General features: G+C 34.1%; 1 protein-coding gene across 2 annotated transcripts in view; it reads left to right on the forward strand.

The window, feature by feature from the left end:
* The window catches only part of LOC122812092 (E3 ubiquitin-protein ligase TRIM39-like), a 225,689-nt gene that overhangs the window by 47,679 nt on the left and 154,032 nt on the right, over positions 1-23,978 (forward strand). The window contains exon 2 of one of the 2 annotated variants that reach the window (XM_044084366.1): positions 462-557. The exons of the other annotated variant lie outside the window; for it this stretch is intronic. Coding sequence (XP_043940301.1) covers positions 462-557 — 96 coding nt within the window. The remainder of the gene's footprint in view (positions 1-461; positions 558-23,978) is intronic. 2 annotated transcript variants of the gene reach the window in all.

Below are 23,978 nucleotides of genomic sequence, written 5' to 3' on the forward strand. Positions count from 1 at the left end.
TTGCCATTTTATGTTTTCCCAACCATCCTCATATGGCAAAATGCTCAGAAAACCTGCATAATATTTGCTAACGTTTATCCCATTTAAGGCTATGGAGTGAATAAAAAATCTCTCACCGTTCTTAACCTATCCTTATTGTATGCGAAGACTCTTATTTCCTACTGTTAGGTCTCCTATTTTTTGGAATGAAAGTGATGTATGATTCTTCAGAAGTTCAGAGAAAGAGCATATGAATTAAAACATGTGAAGTACATTGCGTCACTTACTCTAAAAAGTCTAAATGTGAGCTACATTCAGTACAACCACCAGGAAATGAAAGCAAAACCCATAACATTATTATTATCCCAAGACGTTGGAGCAATTAACAGTGAAAGTGTGTATGACTGAGTGTGATTTGAACATGGGCATGAATAATATAATTTTATTTATTTATTTATTTATTTATTTATTTTTTGCATTAGGAAAAACTTGAAAAGTTATTGGAAGGCATAAAGAGCGATATTGAGGAAGTTAACAAATACAAAACTGAAGAGGAAAATAAGTCAAAAGAAATAAAAGTAAGTTACATGTGAAGATCTAGAAGTTAATGATTTTTTTGACGTCTGGCTTGCTGAATTTGGAAATACTGGAATCAAAAGCAGTCAGAGTAGTTTGGAAATTAAATTACTTCCTGAGTATTATACAAAATAAAACTGATTAAAGCAAGCAATCATATTAAATATTGTGAATCATGATTTATCAAAATATATAAAGAATATAATAAATGTTAGCATTACTGTATAGTTTTGTAAAAAATAGCTGTGGACTGAAAAAAAAAAAATACAGGCACATTTAAGAGTGCTTGTGATAGAAGCAGGACGGTAAGATTTAGCAGCTGAGGCACTTGTGTGGATACTGCTTGTACCTCTGAATGGACTACTCTCTACTCCTTAATGACCTTTTGTGTTTGTTACTCTCTTAGCATTTTGATCCCACTCTCTTAATATTTTGATCCCTTTCTTCTCATAAGTCATAAGCCCGGTCTGTTATTAATGTAATGCTGTCAGTTTTAGGCATATTTTCTTTGTATCATTTTTCTTGTTTGTTTGAAGTTACATGGTGCAGCATATGCATTTGCAGGGCATACATAAATGTGTATACTATACCAGCTGAGCATGGCACTTAAGCAACAGTTACTGCAAGCAAAAGACACTTCGCTGTGCAATTCTGGTCTCCATATGTTGCTCATAGGTAGGTAGGTACTAGGCTATCTGCCCAAGAGCATTTATAAGCCTAGCCAGAGTGTGTCGGCTTTCGCCGCCCCATTGATTAATTAAATAATCAGCCCTTGCAAGTCTCAAACCCATGACCCTGTATGTTTTACTATACGCTATATATTGGTATGTGCAAGCAATAATTCCTGGCAGCGTGTGTGTGTTGTTATAGAAATAACGCTCCCATGTTGTGAGGTCCAGTGTCTTCTACACCCCAGGAATGGTGTTTTTTCCTCAATAACATCAACTATAGAGGTCATTATTGCTGTTAGACAATGGGCTACCTGTTGTTTTATATTTTCTTTTTTATTGTTTTATGCATTTTTTATATTTTTGATGTAAAATAGATCCTCTGCCTAATGTTTATAAGTTTCTGTAGCACATGTAATGGTTATTGGACATATTGCACCCCAGAATCACACACACACACACACACACACACACACACACACACACACACACACACACACACACGTACCTATCAATTGCAGCCACTTTCTTGACTGAACATATCTGACTAGTCATTGCGATTCATTTAAATTGCTGAGTCGTGCAGTTGTTCAATAAAACTAGACATTTACAATTTATAGTTTCATATTTCTTATTTTTCAGATAATTCATGGTGATACAAAGCCTCTTTGGATCCAAATTCTCTCTCTGACACACACACACACACACACACACACATACACACACACACACACACACACACACACACACACACACACACACACACACACACACACACACACACACACACACAGGTATTGCTCTCTCTCTTTATCTCTCCAGCGAATCTTGAATATGTTTTTGATGTAGATTTAGGTCCCTAATGCAGGTGCTTGTAGAGCCATTGGTTTTGCAAAGAATTAGGAGTTTAAATAAGGGACAGAGTTTTAAGTATTGCTGTTATTTTATTTGATTTATTTGTTGTGTTTGTTTACTAGGATCATCCAACTGGGTAGAAAGCTACCCCTTTTCAGTGGAGGCCAAGGGAGAAAAGTTCCAGAAAAATTATAACATTACATAAAGAACACAGTAAATAGAGGTGTACAAATAATCAGCAAATATACAAAAATTAATACAAGTACCAGCATCGTGTAAAAAGCTATGAACCATATTTGGAAATTAAGTTGGTAAGAGAGAAAAGGATGAATTGGAGGATTTGTATTAAGAGGTGAAGTGATCCCTAGATGCTTAATTTGACTTATTACCTTTTGGAGAGGTAGCTGGCGAAAAAACATAGTGATGTTTCATGTGTATCTAGACAAGCTATTTTTTATATATTTTGTGGTGGGACACCATGTCAAAAGCTTTAGATTTATCAAAGAAAAGAGCTGAAACTAAATTTCCAGAGTTTTGATATTGGTTAATTTCCAGAGTTTTGATATTGGTTAACAGGTGTTATAAAACTAAGGAGAATTGTACACGCACTATGAACACAATAGTAACCATGCTGTGTAAGGAGAAAGTATGCAGTTGGCTGTGAGAAAACTAAGAAGTTGAGAATGGATACATTTCTTCAGAATTTTTGAGAGTGCAGACAGCATGGCTTTAGGCCTCAGGTTTGAGAGCTCATTTGAGTTACCACCTTTATGATGAGGAAGAATGTAGCACCTTTTCCATGAGGCTGGGACATAGCTTTTGGTGATGGATATATAATTAGAAAGTTGCTAGAAGTGCAGGTGTTTTATTGTGTCCACTTTCTGAAGGATATGAAGTATAAAACTCAAATGTGTATTATTATTTAGTGATTGCAGTCTTCAGTGATTTGCCAGAAACCTATACAACAGAACAAAAGTATGTGACAGAATCAGAAACATTCTCTGTATCAAGGACAGGTGATAGCTATGAAGCTTGACAACATCTACTGAAGATAGGAGCATTTACCTTAGGTATATAGTGGATAGAGCCCATACACTTAACTATTTGTGCCTATACTTTTATACCCACAGGGTAGTAAACATTTACTTGCATTCTTATCATGTGCTAACAGATTCCAGAAAATGATGCTCAAATTTCTTTTGGATAAAGGCAGAAAGAGAGTTAATCAAGCTAAACTGTAAGTTAACACAAATCATGAAGACTAGGGGTTACACAAATGTGACTTGCAGTCATATGAAGTTTTTGTTGCCTTTCGACAGTGTTCAGGATCATTTAGTAATATTCAAATACTATGACCATTTGCTGGAGATTTAGAGGTGTTTATTATCTCAAATATTGTCAGAGAAGAAATAAAATCAACCACACCAAATTCTATTCCATTATGCAAACTGGAAATATTTTAAAGATTCTTTAGAAATGTTGTAGAGCTAATGTTAAATCCTAGTTTGTATCTTTGCAAACATAGTGTGTGGACAAATCCAAACTATTAACTTAAATTAAGCCAATCTATGCAAGATGCTGGCTACTGGCTGGAAGTTGTTGGGTGAACCATTTAGTGATGAAAAGGGCAGAGTTTATTTATTTACATTTATAACATTCCAGTTGAATTCAAAAGGAGTTATGTTTGTTCTAATTCCAAGACAAAGGCTTTGGGATGCCTCACAATTTGTAGGCAAACAAGAAATCCCGCAGCTGTGCTTCAAATTTCAAAATAAGAATTTGGTTTCCCTATGCAACAAGTCTTTTAAATTTTTTTTTTATCAAAATATTTTTTTATTTTTCAACTACATTTGAATGAATTCCATAGTATTTATACATAACGTCTTAAATAACTATGTACACTATTTTCATTAGTCGGATACTAAAACAGATCTTAATATATACAGTTACTTTGTAAGTATGTCCAATCCATTATCAGAGTGTCTGATCAATTGTTGTATAGTGTCAATCAACAATAAGACTTTTCTCCAAGGGTTGTTGATAAATGGCTTTGGATAAATTCTTAGTCCTTTAATTTTAATTTCCAATAATGCTGTGGTGTTCAGTAGGCTGTAGAAGTCTTCCAAAGTTGGTATTGTGTTTGTACTCCATCTTCTTGTTATACATTTCCTTGAAATTGCAAGTATAGTCCATACTAGATGCATCTTTGACTTATTCACATGAGGACCTTTGTTCACATTTAATAATACAAGAGCTTTAGTTAAATAAAATGATTCATTAAATAAAGCTTGTAGAAAGTTATTAATACCATTCCAAAATGTTTTAATTTTAACACAATCAAAGAAAATGTGGTTTCAGTCTGCATTGTGTACTTGCTCACATCTCCAACATATTCATTTTATGGAAGAACTAATTTTACTGATTCTGTTTGGGGTTAAGAATGCTCTTGCAAGCATTTCCAATTAAAAACTTTCCAGTATTGTGTAAAGGATGTATATTTTATCAATAATAATATATTTGTTTTAATATCCTCAGTTAACTGTAATGAGTGTCCTTTTGTTATATATTTTCAATATGAGGTTTTGGGTGTTGTTTTATAGTTTATCAATATTTTGTAAAATTTTGCAATACTGTTTCCCATGTCAGTGACATTGTATATGATTTCATATATGTATTTCGTAAATTCTGGTATTTCTTTAAATGAAGAATTATTAATTATTTTATTTAAATCTTGTGAATGTGACAGAATACTCTGTAAAGTTAGCCAGTCCTATTGTGGAATTTTATATGTTGTTTTTATTACTTTCATATCTAAAACTTTTAGTTCTTTGATACATTGGAGCCAATAAACAAATCCTTTCTGTTCCCAGGAATTAATAATTTCTCTGTATATTTTATGTGGAAAGATCTTTATGACTATAAATGGTGTTAAAAGATCAAACCAGATTTTTAAATCTATATTTGCATTAATAATTTTCCTAAATGAGTCAATGTAATAATTAATCATATGAGTTTTAGTTGGTTTAGTTATGTTATATTGCATACTAATACATAATATATGCCATGGCAAATTGTTTTATCTGTTATTTGAACTTTTTTTTGGAAGTCAAATTCATTTTTTGATATTATAGTTAGGAATTCTTTCCAATTTGCAGAGTAATGTGGACTTATCCAATCTGAGATTGTTTTAGATATTGATGCTTTTATATATGTTTCTATATCAGGAAAGTTTAATCCTTTCTGTTTGCGTGGTGTGATATGATGTATTAAAGCTATTCTGTTTCTTTTGGGAAACCATAAAAATGTTATTAGGCATGAATTTATTTCTTTAAGTATATTCCTTTCTGGTAACAGTTGTATTGCCAAGGCTATATATAGGATTCATTATTATCCTTGCATAACTCAATACCTAGATATTTTAAGGTAGATTCTTGTTTCCCTGTTATGTGATCCTCCTTGGTCTGCAGTTCTTTTTTTTATTTAAAAATAAAAATTTTGATTTATTGAAATGGAGTCCTGAAGTCATGTGAAGTTTGTCAATTAATATATCTAATTCTTCTAATGTCTCTTTTGTATTAGATAATGTTAGTCATATGTCATCAGTAAATAGCATTACTTTAGAATTGTATTGTTCATAAACATCTATTCCTTTGATTTTTATATTGTTACAAATTGAGTCTGTCAATATTTCAATAGCCAGAGCAAATCCAATCAGTGACATGGTACATCCTTGTTTAGTGTCTTTTGTTATATGTATAGATTCAGAGGTAAAAGGACCTAACTTGACATATGCTAAATTATTTGTATAGATATTCTTTAGGAGATGGACAAAGGATGCAGGAAATTCAAATATCATTAGGATTTTGAAAAAATAGTCCCACTTTAGGGAATCAAAGGCTTTTTCTATATTTAAGCCAGTTATGAGTGTATTTTATTTCTGTATTAACATGATCTATAAGAGAAATAATCTTTTCAATATTGTCATGTGTGTGTATATGATATATAAATCCAGTTTGATCATTATTATTGTTTTGGATAGTAGTATTTTCATTCCGTTAGTTAATGTTGTCATAAATATCTTATAGTCATTATTTAATAATGATATAGGTCTATATGAGGTACAGAGGTTTGGGGATTTGTGTTCCTTTAGGACTGGTGTGATTAAGGAATATCTCCAAGAGGGCGGTATTAAAGCTTGTGACTGAATTTCTAATAGAGTTTTATGCAAGAAGGATAGTATTTTAAAGGAAAAAGTTTATATAGTTCCATAATTATGCCAGCTATACCTGTAGCTTTATTATTTTTGCCCTCTTTTATTGTATCTGTAATTTCTTTGCAGGACATGGGTGCTTGGAGATCTAGTTTTAATTTTTCTGGTATTTTTTTTATATTAGAACATTTTTCATCTAGATTTAATTGATCGATATGTATATTTTCTTTTTGGAAATATTCCATATAGTAATTTCTATAGGCATCAAGAATGTCATCTATATCTGAGACATTTTTCCATTTCTTTTCATGGAAGATACTTTTAATGTTATTAGCTTTTGAATGTGTTTTGATTCTTGTCGATAAATTATGTAGATATTTGGGAGAAGTGGCCAAGGTATTAATTTTTAGTTTTTCTAAAACTAAACTAGTTTTATGTGTTAGAATTTCATTGTATTTATTGTTTAATACTTCTACTTTCTTTTTCATCTCCAAATTATTTTTTTCAGCTTTTACTGGCAAAAGTTTGGCTTGTAGATCTAATTATTCAGAAGCCCAATTCTGTGATTTTTTTATACCAAGTTAGGGTTTTACCATATATGTAAGCCTTTAGTGAGTCCCATATCATTATTTTATTTATCTCTGTGGTGTAATTAATATCTAAGAAGAACTGTAATTCAGATCATAACCAGGGTTTGAACTCTTTAATTTTAGTTATATATGCTGGAATTCTGGAGTTAAAGATTAATGGTTTGTACCCATTTTGAAGTTTTAGTATCAATTAATTTGTTTCTGAAAAAGGGGGCAGGGAGAGATTGAGAAATTAATGATTTTAGAGTGTAAGTCATGGGCAGCAAATATTTTATCTATTCTAGTTTGGGTACCAAATCTGTGATCTTGATGGGAAAACAACAAAGATTTATCTTCTTTAAATTTGAAAGTATCTACAAGATGAAGTGATTCTACCCGCTTGTTTAAAGCTTTTGATACAGCAGATGTATGCAGCAGTCTTTTATTTGTAGTTTCAGAAATATCAAATATACAGTTAAAATCTCCTTCTAATATTAAGTTGCCTTTATAATTATTGGAAATGAAATCTACGTGTTTTTAACAGTTCCTGTTCCAATGCCTGGGAACCAGTATAGATTGGCTAGGGTCCATGTTCTGTTATTATATTTAACTATTACTAATGCCATAAGATCTTCTTTATCTTCATACTTATAAATGATTTCTGAGTTAATCACATTTATTTTCCATAAAATTGTTACCCCTTTTGTCTTTGTCTTATAAGTGGATTGTTCCAATATCATATATTCCTTAGGATTCCATTTGTAATTGTCATTTTTTTAATGAGTTTCTTGAAGGAAGACAATTTGTGCTTTGTTCAGTTTTAAATATTTTAGTAGATTTGATCTCTTGCTAGGATTGTTTAAGCCATTGGTATTTAAAGATAGTAAAGTTAAATCCATCTTAGGTATTTAGACTATGTATTATTTGTTTTATTGTGACTATTAAACATTTTCCTCTGATAACTGTAAAGTATATGTTTGAGCTTTTAAAGGAAATTATCAGTTTTATACTTTGAGTGTTTACCAATAAAGTCATGTTTTGGTCAGGCATACTAAAATGTTTTTGTGAAATAAATTTAAATTAATCAGTGTTAACAAAACTAAGACCCGCACTAACCATGGAATGAAAATCATTCCTAATCTGATGGATAAACCTAAGTCTATCACATTATCACTCATACCTTGACAATCCAGAACTTTTGAGCTCCATAAATTGAATTATCAAATGGAGAATATTTGTAATAGGAATAAGCAATATTTATAGCATTTTGAACAGATATAGTACTATTGTAGAGTAGACAGAATTCTAATACAATATAAATGTCTACTTATTGAATAAGCAATTAATATTTACATAATATTTACATGAAAGATAGCAATTCAATCATAGTAAAGTAGGATGTATCATATATATAACCTCAGTAAGAGATTATAGCACACAATTATGTAACATATTCACCCTTATTGATGAAGTCTTTCAAAGCTTATTACTTAATATAAATAGATGGTAGTAATATTTATACCTGATGTTTATTATACAGTGTAGTTTACCGGATATATCAAAAGTTATATTTCACTGTTTGCCACCATTTAAGTAATCACTTTGTTTCTTGCTAACTTACTTAAAGCATCAAGTTTGTTTTATGTGAACATTGATGAAAGTTAGTGCATTTTAATTATCAGTGCATCCCTCTTTCCCCCTTTTCCTACACATAATGATTTTCATATCTGTCATTTCTTATTATAAAATTAGTGAAATTATAAGTTAAAAGCAATGAATTCAATTATTGTGATTAATGATTACAAGTTCCCTTTCCATATTCATAAATTGCCATTTTATGGCATATACTGAAAGTTTTTAGATTTAAATGGCAGCATTCTATTTTGTGTAATCAGCAAAGGTTAAACTGAGTGATTATTGTCAATTTAATACTATTTGTTCAGAATATGGTTGTTATATTCTGTGACATTTTAAGTTCAGGCTTCTTTTGTTTCTCTTGAACAACTTTGCCAGTTTGATGTCATGTATAAAACATTAGTTACCTTGGAAACTGCTTAAGTATTATATATGGTCAGTATGGGTTACAAAAATACAATTCAAGTTAAAGCAATTACATGACTTGTTATGCATATTTACTTATATAAGAAAATCATCATGCTTCCCCTTGATGTTCAGTGAAGTGTATGTCATTTATGACAAGTTAAGACAGTAGTGTTATTATACACAAGCCCATGTTATTAAATCCTGTCTTTAATATCTAAATTCAGCAGACTGCTTCATCTTATATGACAATTATATATTTTATGTCTAGATTTACTAAAATCATACATTACATAACTATTGTGTATGTGTTTTTTTTTTTTTGGCTGTTGCATAGTTATTTGAGAGACCACAAGCTGTAATGCTTATTCTTATTATTAGCTCCTTCCAAGCATGTTTATACAGTCTGTGGACTTTAAATTATGAGACCCTTCTAGTTTCTTATTTGTTATAAGTATATTTCTATCCTTACATACACACATATCAGTACTTCAAGCACGGGCAACAATGCCCATCCAGTTTTGTCAGAATACCATTCACTAGTTCATGTGGTGTGTTTCCAGGCTGTTCTTAAAATATCCAAACCAATATTTATCCTGTTCCATTTTATAAGCCTGTTCCATGTAGTGGCCAGTCTGCCAGTGAACCACTCAACACACCTTCCATTCCCACAGATATTTCCACAAAGGAAATCTGATGACTCTCTAGCACTTCCTGGCAACCTCAAACACCCCTAGAATCAGCTATCCCCATATGCCCAACACGTCCGAGCAAGCTCACCTCCCAGACCACTGCAAAGGGTTCTGCACAAGACCAAGTGCTCTTAGTCTTTCACAATAACTCAGACTTCCACTCTTATGTATGTCCTTAATGTTTTTGGACCAAAATACATTTTAAATATAAAATTGAACTTATTATTATTATTTTATTTTATTTATTTATTTTTTAATCAAGAATCAACTTAATGAGCTAAACAAAGTGTTGGGAGACCATCAATATGTATACATGTGGCTTAAAACAGCCCTTTTATTGTATATATATATATATATATATATATATATATATATATATGGTTCTACCTGACATAGTCGAAACCACACAACACCGACAACCACATCACCGACACCACATATTCGACAGTCCATAAACACGAAACCACACATAACCGACAACGAAATAACCGACGGTACACAAACACGAAACCCCATACACTGCACACACCACAATAACAATTGAAAACAAAACACATCCCCATTCCACAAACCACACACACAACACAAGCACACCAAAATCCTTACAAGCCCACACTAAACCTTACCTAACCCTAAGGTCCGTCACTATCGCACTTACCTACCCGCTCCTAACCCTAACTCACTTAACCCGCCTATCGCCTCCCCTAACCCTAACTCACTTAACCCACCCCTATCGCCTCCCTAACCCTAACTCACTTAACCCACCCCTATCGCTCCCTAACCCTAACTCACTTAACCCACCCCTATCGCTCCCTAACCCTAACTCACTTAACCCACCCCTATCCCCACAGACCGTCAATCTCCACACTTACCTGCCTCGCACCCTAACGTCCGTCACTACCGCATACTCACACAGCCTTTCCCCATGTCGGCATCCTCGGCGTTGGTGTTGTCATCCGTCGTGTCGGTCTTCTGCATTGTCGATGTTCTGCCACTCGGGATTCGCGTCGGTCTTCTTCACTTTCGATCTTCTGGAGCTCCGGATTCCGATGTCGGTCTTCTGCGCTGTCGACGAAGTCAGGTAGAACCATATATATATATATATATATATACTTTTTAAAAAAACAAAAACTGTATTGCCGAGAATCATCTCGGATGCTCCTTAGAGCTATTAAGCATTATCGTTACTCTGTCTCCGTTACCATAGCACCTGGGGAGCATCTGTTTCTGGTAGTGTGTATGCATACTGCATACCAGGGGATCGCGATGCAGCTGAAGCAAAGTTTCACTTCATTGCAACTTCAAGCCTGAATTCCCTCCCTTTCAGCGAGGTAGCAGCCAGGAAAAAAGTGGAGAGCAAACAGATAAAAAAAAAAAAATAACATCCCAACAAGCCGCCACAACAAGAGATAACAAATTCTTTCAGCCTTCCCACCTCTCACTCAACAGATGTATAAACAAACTATTCTCTGCCAAAATATTCCAAATCACAGTTTTATGCACCCCCTTCACCTGGATTCAGGCAAAACACCAAATGTCTCTTCCTAATACGCAAGCATCAGTAAAGCTTTGATCACAAGCCACAACCCACAGCTTCCCGGAGACGAAAACGGCAATATAGAACAGCTGCCAGACAGCTGCATCCACGCACATCATGTCAGGCTCAAGCAAACAATACTGAAAGCTATGATGCCTGTCAAAATTTATATTAACTATGTTTAGACAGAATAATAATGACATTTGTACTAGCTGCCAGACACGGCTGCATCCCCGCACACCATATCAGGATTGATCAAACAGCACTCAAGCTATGATACCCGCCATAATTGATATTAACTATGTTTAGACAGAATAATAATGACATTTGTAATAGCTGCCAGGCACAGCTGCAAACATGCGCACCATATCAGGATTGATCAAACAGCACTCATAGCTATGATACCTGCCATAAATGATATTAACTAAATTTAGACAGAATAATGATGATATTTGTACTAAGTGCTTGCTACTATTATTTAACCAGGATATACATGACATTTCTAAATCATACTTTAACTGAAGAAGGCCTTAGTCTCCATGACAGCATTTTTTTTCAAAACACTCTACTGTTACTGCTATTATATATTATGTTAATTTGTTACATTTGAGTCTGAACTCTGATGAATGGTACCTTGTGAATTAGTTAATTAATTACTTAAATTATTATAAGTAAAATCAATGAAAAATAAACAAGATAAGTATTCACTGAGTTCAAGCAGGGGAATAGAAACGTCTATGTTTGTATTATATGTTGCTTTGTTTGGCTTATATATAATGTAAATATTAACCCATCTTGACCTACCTTTTTAAAGAATTATTGGACTCTTTGAACATTCTAAATAAATCATTACTGTTTCTCAGTTGTTTAAGACACCCTCCTTTTTTAATTAAAAACAGATGACAAGTGATGTACCATATCAGTTGATACTTTGAGAGATGTAGTTGCAAGAGTTATTTTTTTGGGGCAGCTATCTTGGAATCAGTTTTTTGTTTCTTCTTTCTAGCATCAATCCAAGGATTTGTTTCTTTTTATTCTTTTAAGAGTAGGGGCCATCCATTCCATTTCTGCTGGGATAGACACTATGCTGTTCTTTTTGATGAATATAGTAGCTTCCTCTAAGTCATTAAAGGTTCTCATCTCATTGGCAAAAAGTATTTTTATCTTGGCTGGAAAGGCCAGCTGTGCTTTAATATTGTTTGGTTTCAACAGTTGTATTATTGGCTAGCCTTTTTTTTCTTTTGATCTAGTATTCTGGAAGAATAATCGTTGTCCAACCTTATCAGGCTTTGACTATATTTTAAGGGTGATTTTCTCCAAGCAGATTTTAATATTAGTTCCTTGTCCAGAAATTAAAGAAATGTTATAACTATGGATCTAGGTGGAGTATTTGTTGAGTAAGAAGCAGGTTTCCTCAGTGCTCTATGCACCCTTTCATTTCCAAGTGAAAGTTCCTCTTTCAAGTCTAAAATTCAGGAATCCAGGTTGCTAAGAATAAAATAATGTCTTCTCCTTCAGTGTTTTCAGCCAGAGCAAAGATCTTTATGTTGTTTCTCCTTTTCCTGTTTTCTAAGTCATATGTTTTGTTAAGCAGCCATGTATTCTGTTTAAGCAGAAATTCTTTTTGGAATTCTTCCTCTTTGTGTCTCCCTTCAATATCATTTAGAGAAGTCTCTATATTTGTTGTTTTTATATGGTGCTGATGTAATAGTTCCTTAAGAGTATCATTTTTTTTCTAAGTCATTTTTAAAGCCATCCATCTTCAAAGATAGTTCCTGTAAGGTAGATGTCATCAACTGCAGTTCTTTTTTCAAAGCAGCATCTGGATGAGAATTCCTTGAGTTGTTCATATTCAGTGACTCAATATATCTCCAAGTTACTTGACAGGAACATTTTTGTATATCTCCAACAAAATTGATATTTATGTAGTTTAGTAGTTTATCTATAGATTTCTGAATTTTTAAACTTGAAAATAAAATAATAATTCCTATATTATTATGCTAGTTTATGGAGTTCTCAAAATTCACTGCTCTCAGTTGGCCATCTAGGCTCCGTCCCAATCTCTTTAAAATTTTTCATAGGTGTTGAATGCCAGTAAAAATTGTCAAAGCATCAGAGTAGCCCATGTATGTCTGTGGGCCATTATGGTATGGGTAGTGTTTCACCTGTATGTGGAAATGGTTACTGAGGTACTATGTATAGTTGTACTGGTGTAACTGGTACACTTGTTCCCACATACTGGTGGAGCAACAGAGGAGGGGAGATGCTGGCCAAGTATCTTATGTATGTTTAGTACAGTTCTTATGATGGCTAGGAGAAGTTAACAGCTTGCTCCAGTTCTTTTTTTTTAAACAAGAAACATCTTTATTAAATTATCACTTATGACAAAGGCACTCATACATTTACATCAATGAAAACAAACCATATTGACAAAATCTTAGTTGCAAACATTTCACATCACAAACCATGTTGACATAATTCTAGTTGCAAACATTATACTTCGCTTATAATCTACTGAATCATTGTCAGTCAAACATTACATAGTGCATTCAAGTCCTGCCTTCTTTTAAACTTCATTCCTCCCCTCTATGTTTTATTCCCACAATTCCCATTTTCCTGTATAATTTGCTCCTACCCTTTTCTAAAGATTCCAAATACAGTAGTTTTATTTCTGTTACTATATTCACTACTTCTAGTACAGTTGGTTTAGACTCTGATTTTCATTTTCTACTAATTGTTTTTTTTTTGGCAGCCACTCTAATTAGACTCAGCAAGGCCTTACTAGGTCTAAGCAATTCTGATTCTGTATCTTAGCTCAGAAATATTATTTCCATAATTGCACCAATTTGCTCACCCAGTGTCACTGATAGAGTAGTCTGCAGGGAATCATAAAAGCCTGCCAACTCATTACACTCCCAGAAAATATGTTTCCAGTTATTTCTTTCTTCTCCATCACACCTCCGACATTTGCTGTCTACCTGAGGAAAAAATCTTTGGAATCTACTTGGGGTATAAAAATACCCATGCAAACATTTCCAAGCAAAAATCCTAAATCTTCTAGATTTTGTTGCATATTTGGGAGATATACATATATCCTCCCATTCTCTCTTTGGGAATTGCTTATTTAATCTCTCTTCCCAATCCTTTCTATGCTCCAGTGATTGATTCTTATAGTTACAATGCAATATTTTATATGTTCTACTGATTATTCATTTTTTAACATCAGCTTCTGTCCATGATTCTATTAAAAACTCTGCCAGTGCTGGTCTTTTGTTTCAGACCCCCTCCCTATTTCTTTCTCTTAGCCTATACTCTGATATCGATCCTTAATAGGGAAGGCAATCTCTAACCTCCAGTCCAACTAAATTCTTGGCTTCTTCCCATTCTCTTACCTTTCCCTTTCTAGTTATTTGCTCCCATTCCCTTGGATCCTTTGCCAGTTTTCTCCAGTAAATTGCAGTCCCCTCTTGTCCATTGTCTGTATCCCTAACTGCAGTCATCCTTATTGGCAGAATCTCTTTTCCTCCATTCCTGGGTGTGGTTTAGTTCTTAAAATACTTTCTGTTACTTTATGAATATAATATTCTGTATGATCAATGTCTTGTTTCTAAGAGTCTGCATCCAAAATCCCAATCTCTCTTTGTCTCCTGATCCCCCCCATTTCATCATCATCATCCCTTTCCACTTAGAATTATAGTTTTCAGCTTGTGCTATGTGTAAGAGCCTTAACTGTGTTGCTCTAAAATCCTCCTACAAATTGTGTAATTGCAGTCTGCCTTGTTCTATTATAAGAATCAGCTTATCCCACTTGACCCTTGCAGTCTTTCCCTCCCATATAAAATCCTTCAGCTCTTTTTTTAAGTGCTATCCACAACTTCTCTTCTTGTTAATAAAAAATATGTCTGACCTGTGTATAAGACTAAAGGGACTAAAAACAGTTTAACTGCTTGTATCATACTATCCATATCCATATAACAAAGCTTCCAGTTTCTTGGTTTTTGTATCATCTTATCTTTAGTTTCTTACAACATATCCTTAGCTGCCACAACTGAGCAATTTCTAATCTATACTCCTAAATACTCCATTTTATCATGTTCCCATAAATATGGATATTGTGGGATCAATTCATGTGTAGGTATATCATTTTCTGCTATAGCATTTGCTTTATCTTCATTAATTTTGTATCCCAAGAAGATTGAAACTGCCTTAAAATGTTCCACAACACTGTAATGTCCCTTTTTGGTTTTGTCATGTATAAAATAATATCATCTGCAAATAGGGCCAGCTTTTCTTGACTACCATAACAATGATATCCTTGAATTTCTGAGTCCCTTATTTTCTTTGCCAGTGGTTTTAAATATAATGCAAACAACAAAGGGGAAAGAGGACACCCCTCCTGGTTCCTCTACTCAAGTAGAAATTATCAGAAAGGACCCTACCCACTTTAATTTTTGCCTCTGATTCCTCATATATACTCCTAATCAACCTTATACTTTTTGTCAGGGAAAGCAACTGCTTCCATTGCCCAGCTCATGAAGTCCTAGCCTACTCTGTCAAATGCTTTCTCTACATCAAGACCCACCATAAGTGGTATTTTCTTGCATTCTGCATCCCCCCTAGATCATTAGTGCTCTGTTAATGTCAGATGTTTGCCTCCCCTCCACAAAACCACACAGATACACATCTTCCATGCCAAACATTTTGGTATAATTTTCTCCATTCTTTTAGCCATTATAGACATTATCACTTTATAATCATGGTTTAGTATTGAGATGAGCCTTTAGGAAGCTGGATATGATGGATCTTTACACTCTTTATGTATTGCAGCTACCACAAATTTCTTCCAAGATTCTGGTAATTCTCCTCCTCCTAAAATACTGTTAAACAAAACCTTCCATATCTTTATCAGTTTTTCCTTCTAGCTTCCAAACTTCCACAGGAATACCATCTATTCATGGGGACTTTCCTGTAGATTGGTTATATATCTCTAAACTTGGCATATTTCATTTTTCCATAAACATTTTCATTTGTACCTTTTTCTTGATTTCCATATTTTTGTGTTTTAAACAAACTGTCATACGATTTCCAAAATATTTCTAATACTTCTGCAGGATCTCTTGTTATCTTCCTTGTTATAGGCTCCCTAAGCTTTGTGACAGCCTTTCTACTTTCTGTTGCCTGAGTCGTTGTGCTAAAAGTTTTTGTGTCCTAGAGTTATTATCAAAAAACAGTTGCGTACAAACATTATTTCTAAACTCATGCATATTATCGAGGTAACCCCTTATTTTCTGTTTAGCATTCTGCAGTTGTTCCTGTTCTTGTACTGTAAGATTCCCCCTATTTTGCAATTTTGCAATACTTTAGCATTTGTCAATCCCAATAAATAATTATTGTTACTTCTTAACCATATTTCCCTTTCTTTTATTTCCATCATAGTTTTAAACTCCACTTTAATTTTATCCCATTCCCTAGCTATATTTTCAGAAGAAATTTCTGTCTTCTTTAATAGCTCCTGAATAATTTCCAAAACACATTCCTTAAAGTCCTCTCTTTTTAACAGACAAGTTATAAAGCACCAGTGTCTCATTTTTATTTCATTACCTTGTGTTTTTATTTTAGTTGTTATTGGCACATGACCTGAAATAGTTATTGGGTGCACTTCAAGATCTTCAATTAAATGCACATGTTCCTGTGAGATATAAATTCTGTCTAGCTTAGTCCAGTTTTTGTATCTTGGAGAATAATATCTAAATTCACTCCAAACTCATAGTACTGAATTCACATCTTCCATGCCAAACATTTTTATAAATTTCTTCAAAAATCTACCCTTCTTTGTTATATTTCCATTCTAAGCCCCCCAGACACACCTTCACTGTTGCAAACCAAATTCCAATCCCCACCTATAAGTAATATCCCTTGCTGAAAGCTAATTATTTCTCCCAGAATTTTCTTAAGCTTCATTATAGTAGTTTTAGGTGGAATATAAATGCATGCCAGTGTAACCCTTTTCTTTGCCAATAACCCCTTAGTTGTATATATATTTCATTATTTTTTTACTCTTCTATCACTATTGCATCTCCTCTTGCAGTTAATATAAGTACTGCTCTTTTCCTTTGTCCCAGATATTCTGCTGAATAACCATCCTGAAAACCTTTCTTTATAAAATTCACATGTTCAATTCTTTCTAAGTGTGTCTCCTTTACCATAGCTATCTGCACTTCTCATTTGTAGTATAGTTCACTACTTTTACTTTTTTGTATTTATCTGTAAGACCATTCAGATTGAAAGACATTACAGAAAGGATCGTTTCATTATATAGTTATTATTGCCACCTTTTATATATAACTACTTGTTTGTTAAATGTCTACTTCTAACTTTTATATTACATGCATATACTGTTTGGCAGGTTGGTCTTTTATGCAGTTGTTTCTTGTCTATCCATGTGAGGCTATGTCACATCTTACAGAACTTTTTGTTTTATTGAAAACCCTCAACAAAGTACCCCCCAAAACCTATTAACTTAATAATAAAACACAAAACTATGTATATCTTCAAATATTGAAGTTTTAGCTTCCTAAGAAGAACAAAAATTCTAAACTGATAGCCACACCCACAAGCTCAAGATAACCAAAAACATTTTTTTCATGCTAAGATGCAATACAGCCTGTGCTTTTAGTAATTGCTATCTGCTTTTGTCTTATCTTTATAACACTTGAATGCTTTCAGTAAACACTTTCACTAAGACATTTCTCTTTATCAGATTGTCTTCTGGTGACGTGCAAACCAGATACAAAACAGCTAATAATACCTTGTTTACCAAAAAAAGCCTTATAATATTCAATATTCTTTTTCATTTACATGCTTTGTAATAGACTTGTTACTGGATAAAGCCAAGGACCTAAATCTTGTCATTTCCCTGTGCAAGCAAGAGAAAAGGGCATTGATTTTTCCTTTGTCATGCTTTCTTAACCAGACCTTTCCTCTCTCCTTTTTTTTGTTTTTTGTTTTACATTGCAGGGTATACATTTCTTAAAACTGAACAAAGAAGAAGAGAGAAGAAGGGAGAGAAAAAAAACAAAAAAAAAAACAAAAGCAACTGTTTATATTACTTTCCCTACTACATTTAAAAAAATGAGAAAACTTTACTCCATAGTGAGCAAACAAAGTCATGCAGCATTCAAATAGTACCATTAAGAAAAAAAAAAGAAATTTATTTTGCCTACAGTTAACTTTCTTCCTCATCTTCCCCTCTCTGAAGTAGTTCTTTGAAGATTAATGACATGAAGGGCATGTGCTTTAAAGTCCCCTACAAGTTTAACAAAGTTCACAGAAATCCAATATTTCCAAATCCTTTTGTTCTGCCATGTTTCACAAGTATAATTATTGCTATTTAATCCCACATTTGTCACTTTCCAAGTTACTGATTTTATTGCCCGAACATTAATAACATGAAGCAGGGCATATGCTTTAAAGTCACACACAAGTTTAACAAAGTCCAAGGAAGTCCAATATTTTCAGATTTTCTTGTTCTTACATGTTTCATAAATATAATTATTGTTTTATCACCCCACATTTGTCAATTTCCAAGTTACTAGCTTTAATTCTGTTCATATCCATCTCCCAAATCCTGTATCTGTTACATTTCTATCATGTTGTTGATTCTTCTAGTTGACTCTTATATTTTCTTCCTTTTCTCAGGCATTTTCCTTTGAAACAGTGGAAAAGATTTCATGGGTTCAGTCTCTGTGTAGTTCTTATCTTCAGAAAAACATGAAGCAGAACGTCCTTCTGTTTCTCAGCTCACCCTTTGTTGGACAAACTTTTGTATTTCCTCCTTAGCATGTACTTCATCAAAAATGATTTTGTCCCTCTAGGGAAAAACACTTTAAAGATGGCTGGTCACACCAGTTTAAATCTCATGCCTGCTTCTCAACATTCCCTAAATAATGGAATATATTTACTCCTCTTCTGTGTGGTATACGATGAGTAGTCATTCTTCACAAATACTCTACTTTCTACAACTTTTAGTACTTTGTCCTTCTGCCAGTTTTGCCAGAATCAACTCCTTCTGCCAATAAGACTGCATCTTTACTATTAAAGGTCTAGGTTGTTTTCTAGTAACCGGATTTGGAGCATACACACTATGTGCCCTTTCAATTAGCAATTTCTGTTGTGGAATACCAGTCCACTTGCTTATCTCTGTTTTCATAAAATTAATACAGCTTGTAACTTCCAAGTTCTCTCGTATAGCATAAAAGCACAGGTTTTAGATACATGTTCTGTCCTCTAATTCTATTACTTTTTGAAACATCTCTTCTTGTGCAGTCTAATATTCAGCCAGCTTTTTCTTCATTTCAGCCTCTGAGGTTTGTAGTTCTTTCACCTTATCCGAATATCTGTTTAAAGCTTCTTCTGTTTTTTCCAACTTTTTATTGTTTGTATTGATATTCTCCATCAGTGTTTTATTTTAACTAGGTCTGTGTGCAGCTGCTTTATACTCTCCTTTAGGTTACTGGAAGTCATGTCTGGAGCTTGCACTGCTTCTTGCTGAACATCTGCAGTACTTTTCCCATTTTGTGTTTCTTTCTCACCTTTTGTAGCTGATTTTTCTCCAGGTCCTTTATATTTCTCTTTCCCCACACACAGGCAGTGCACTTATTAGCCAGTTACTGAAATTTATCTGGAATTCTAGGTATACCGGCCTTCTTTGCTGTGTTTCTGTTTTCAGACTGGGAGAGCCAGAATTAAGTTATTGCTTAATGTGCAGCCATCTTGGAAGACCCAACTCATGCATATTATTGAGGTAATCCCTTATTTTCTGTTTAGCATTCTGCTGTTGCAACTCTTCTTCTTCTCTTCTGAGATTCCTCCTATTCTGCAATACTTTAACATGTGTCAGTCCCTCTAACTGTATTCTGTTACTTCTTAATTTATCTCCCTTTCATTTCCACCTATTTTTAAACTCAACTTTAATTTTATCCTACTCCCTAGCTATATTTTCAGAAGAAATTTCGATCATTTCTAATAGCTCCTGAATAATTTCCACTGCCCATTTCTTAAATTCCTCTCTTTTCAACAGATGGGTGAGAAAGTGTGTCATTTCTATTTTATTACTCTGCATTTTTATTTTAGTTATTATTGGCGCATGATCTAAAATAATTATTGGGTGCATATCAAGACCTTCAATTAAATGCACATGATTCTGTGAAATGTAAATGCTGTCTAGCATAGCCCTGTTTTTGTATCTTGAGGGATAATATGTAAAGTCACTCCGGATTTATAATACTGAATTCACATCTTCCATGCCAAGTATTTTCATAAGTTTATTCAAAGGTCTGCCCTCCTTTGTTATACTTTTCCTTCTGGGCCCCACCAGTAACATCTTCACTGCTGCAAATCAAATCCCAGTCCCCACCTATAAGTAATATTCTTTGCTGCAAGCCAATTATTGCTCTTGGAATTTTCTTAAGTTCCATTATGCCTGTTTTAGGTGGAATATAAGTACATGCCAGTGTAATCCTCCTCCATTGCCAGTAGCCCCTTAGTACTACAAATCTACCATTGTTAGCTTTTTTATCCTCTTCTATCACTACTTGAGCTCCTCTTGCAATTAATAGACATACTCCTCTTTTACTTGGTCCCAGGTATCCCATTGAATAACCATCCTGAAAACCTTTCTGTATCAAATTCAGATGTTCATTCATTTCTTTCTGTGTGTGTTTCCTGTAGCATACCTATTTGCACTCAACATTTTTTAATATAGTTTATTACTCTTTCTTTTTTGTATTTATCTTTGAGACCATTGCCATTTAAAGACATTACAGAAAGCATCATTGTATTCAAAAGTTATTATTCCCACCTTTTATGTAAAACAGCTTTTTTGTTAAATGTCTAGTTCCAGCTTTTGTGTTATATGTACACACTGTCTGGCAGGTTAAGCTTTTATACAGTTTTTTTCCTGTCATATCCATTTGAGCTTATGTTACGTCTTACAAAACTTTTTTTGTTTTATTGAAAGCCCTCAAAAGAACACACCTCCTAAAACATATTAACTTAATACTAACACACACAGCTATGTACATCTTCAAATATTTATTTATTGGCATTTGCTTACCAGGAAAGTCCACTGAGCCAAGCAGATCCCATTTTCACTGGAAGCCTGGGAAGCAAAGCTCCACAAGAAACACAAATGGAATATATAGTACATCACAAGGCACATATTTTGAGTATCTGTGTCACAGAGGGGAGCAGAAAATTCTTAAACAGTAGTACAATTAGAATATATACACACATTTGATACACACTTAATAAACTAATTACAATGTAGTACAACTATAGCTGACATAGTAGTACTGGTGAATATAAAATGCTTATGTACACACACTTGAGACCCACTTCCTGAATTAATTAATGTTATACAACTGTAGTTGACATAGTATGACTGAATATAAAATGCTAAGCACACAGATAACGACTAAGATTAAGAGCTAGGAAAGACATTACGAGGCTGTAGTAGTGATATTGTAGATGTAGTATAAAAGAGGAAATGAACAGACGAATATGAGAGGATAGATGTAAGAAGTTGGAAATTATAACAGTAGAGGTACGTAGGGTTTGAGCTGAAGAGATTGATGTCAGGAGAAAAAGGTTGTTCATAGTAATGGGTAAAAGATAGAGAGTGTGTGAAGAAATGTAAATGTATTTGAAATAGATAGAAAGACAAAATGTGAGTACAAGGGAGAAAAGGGGAGAGGTAGGATGACACTAAAATTTTGGTAATAGTCGGAGGAGGCTTAGTGCAGTTACAGATCCATTTGGACTAAAGGTGTGTGTGTGTAGTGCAGTTTTGATGGAGGCAGTGCATTGCATTGTGTGAATGGCTAGAGGAAGGCTGTTCCAGGTTTTGGGTATTATCCAGGAGTATAGTTTAGGTTTCTAAATTTGGGGGAGGTTTTGGTTTTCTGCTCTTAAGGACCTATTGGGGTTATAGTGGGACAATAAGGGCTTTAGGGCAGGGCTATACTGTGATTTAGTAAGTAATCTGTGTACGATGGTTAATTGGAGGTAAATAAGATAGTGGGGATATTTGAGCCAATTTAATGTTTTTAGAGGTATGCAGTGGTGGGGGGAATATTTTAAGATAGCTGAGTGCAGCAGTTTGAATCTCATGCCTGATTCTCAACATTCCCTGAATAGTGTAAACATTTTCTCCTCTTTTGCCTGGTGTAAAGTGAGTAATCATTCCCCATAAACATTCTCCCACTTTTAGTACTTTGTCCTTCTGACACAGTTTTGTCAGAATCGACTCCTGCTGATAGGATTGCATCTTTACTATAAAAAGTATAGATTGCTTTCCCATAGCCAGGTTTGGAGCATACACATGATGTACCCTTTCAATTAACAACTCCTGCTGTAGAATACCAGTCCAGTTGCTTATTTGTGCTTTCATAAAATTAATACTGTCCGTTCCTTGCAGCTTATCTGGTGCAGCTGCAGATCTCAGGTTTTCCCTATGTGCTGTGCCCTCTAATTTTATTAGTTTTGTAATATCTTTTCTTGAGCAGTCTGATATTCTGCCAGCATTTCTTCATTTCAGCCTCTGATTTTCTTTGTTTTATCACCTAATCTGAATATCTGTTTAAAGCTTCTTTGATTTTTCCCAGCCTTTTGTTGTTTGAGTTGGTACACTCCATCAGTGTTTCATTTATTTTAACCAGTTCTGTGTACAGTTATCTTATACTTTCCTCTAGGTTACTGGAAGTCATATATGGAGCTTTCACTTCTCTTTGCTGAACAACTGCAGTATTTTCCCAGTCAGTGTTTTTCCTCACTTTTTGTAGCTGATTTTCTTCCAGGTCCTCTGTATTTCATTTTTCTTGACATTGAGGCAGTTCACTTACTAGCCAATTACTGAAGTTTACCCAGACACACAAAAGTCCCTGGGTCTTCTTTGATGAGTTTCTGTTTTCACACTGGGAGAGTTAGAATTAAGCTGTTACTCAGTGTGCAGCCATCCTGGAAGTCCAGTTTGCTCCAGTTCTTGATAGTAAAACAGGGATCCAGGTGGTGAGTCAGATAATATTGCTGGATGGCTGACTGACATTTTTACAGACTACTATAGGCATCACTCAAAAATTGCAAAAAAATACCATCCACTGGCTGCATCCTTTAAAAAAAATTAACTGCTTTTTGATATGTATCCCAAAACTGTAGGAATTTTGCCAACATTTTTTTTTTCAAAATATTGTAATTAATCAGCCCCTGGACTCCAAAATAAAAAAAAATGTAATACTGTTGTAGAGAGCCTCTGCCATCCAGCAATGCTACTAGGAATTTGAATTTTAGTTCAGCCTCAAGTATGGCACCATACCAAGAGGACCATGTACATGTTTTGTGTTGTTCTCTACAAGCCATCTCATTTATACATATGCAATGTCTTTATATATTTGCTAGTTTACAAAGTTTTTATGCACTTTTTACTAATTCTGCCCCACAGTGTGCCATCCCTATACATGCATTTTACATCTGATACACGGTGGCACAGTGGGGACTGCCAGCTTTGGTGACTGTTTGCTCAATCTGTATGTTGAATTTGTTTCTACAGGCAAGTAAACACCTACAGCTGATGGATTGGCTAATTTGTGTTGTTTCTGGTGGTTATACTGCAAGCAGTGTAAATGTTGGATCATCTCAGGAACAAGAACTGAGGTTTATTAACATTTAATGTCAGTGAACCTCATTACCTGCTTCTAGCGTAGCAGGTATCCTATATATTTGTAGTGTTGGCAAAAAGGATTCTGTCTGGGTATTCTGCACTTGGTATGATGCCATACTGGAGGCTGAACTAAAATT

The sequence above is a fragment of the Protopterus annectens genome, chromosome 9.part0 (genome assembly GCF_019279795.1).
Source record: "Protopterus annectens isolate FY-2018-M chromosome 9.part0, PAN1.0, whole genome shotgun sequence".
NCBI lineage: Eukaryota > Metazoa > Chordata > Ceratodontiformes > Protopteridae > Protopterus > Protopterus annectens.